The sequence below is a fragment of the Perkinsus marinus genome (genome assembly GCF_000006405.1).
Source record: "Perkinsus marinus ATCC 50983 genomic scaffold scf_1104296951686, whole genome shotgun sequence".
Classification (NCBI taxonomy): domain Eukaryota; phylum Perkinsozoa; order Perkinsida; family Perkinsidae; genus Perkinsus; species Perkinsus marinus.
In genome coordinates this window covers 57,023-57,959 of record NW_003209171.1, presented here as the reverse complement: position 1 = coordinate 57,959, position 937 = coordinate 57,023, and the positions used below count along the sequence as shown (strand labels likewise).

Here is a 937-nt window from a genome sequence, read left to right as displayed (position 1 = left end):
TGATCGCTCTTGCGACCCTTTCTTCTTCGAGCAGAACCTTCATACGACGTCACAGAGCTTGAACTTGAGTCCATCCCATCAACGCTCGTAGTTGTTACTTTTTTATCTTTTTTAGCTTTATCATTAGAATCAATACTTGAATTAGGTTTGAGAACCCTTATTGGAGCACTTCTGCCCTCGAAGGTATCCCCAAACAACTCCTCGTGCACAATGGTATCTCTATCCTTGGAGTAGGTACTCTTGGAACCCTTCTCCTGGTAGTCGGAACCACGCTCATCATCGACAGGCTTGATGGACATTGATGATACGTAGTTGGATAAGTTGGGAAACAGAACCAGACTGACATTAGTACAATTAGCCGGCATAACAACACCTTCTACATCACAACTTCTCTCAAAGTATTCTACAACTCCCTTAACCTCTCCTGAGACTCTCTTCCCTAAATCAAGCTCGAAGGACCTTACACTGCGAACCATCAGCTCGGGAATATGAGCTCCTCCTCCTGAGCTCGCCGATGGCAGCAGAAATCCTAAACCCGCAGCTAGATCCCACGAACCTTCGACCTGACCACTCTCCAGGTCTGATGGATACCCTGAATACTGTCCCTCCCCATATCGAGAACCAGACCAACACAACCAATTGGGTACAAAGGGGAGAGTTTCACTCCCTTCCCATCTCGAACTCCGAGCAGGGTTACCCTCAGAGACTCCTAAATGGCGTCCGAAACCCGTCGGTAGAGGTGCCAAACCAGTACCAGCATAGTCCACCTTTGTCGTAGAGTAAATTCGTAACCTTCCCTCCTCGACTGCGATAAGGTCGAAGGACCCTCCTGTCGATCCGCCGACAGTGAGAGATGTCTCCCCCGAGTGCGAAACCATACGCCTCCCGAGAGAACAGGAGATACTGCACGAACCCTCTAACGACCCCAGAGATTTTG

General features: G+C 49.1%; 1 protein-coding gene across 1 annotated transcript in view; it reads right to left on the bottom strand.

Annotated features, from left to right (window-relative positions):
* Pmar_PMAR003183 (hypothetical protein) overlaps positions 1-299 on the bottom strand; it is a gene marked incomplete at both ends in the record, with an annotated part of 4,092 nt that extends 3,793 nt beyond the window's left edge. Inside the window, one exon of the mRNA XM_002777472.1 lies at positions 99-299. Coding sequence (XP_002777518.1) covers positions 99-299 — 201 coding nt within the window. The remainder of the gene's footprint in view (positions 1-98) is intronic.
* Between the last annotated feature and the right edge of the window lie 638 nt (positions 300-937).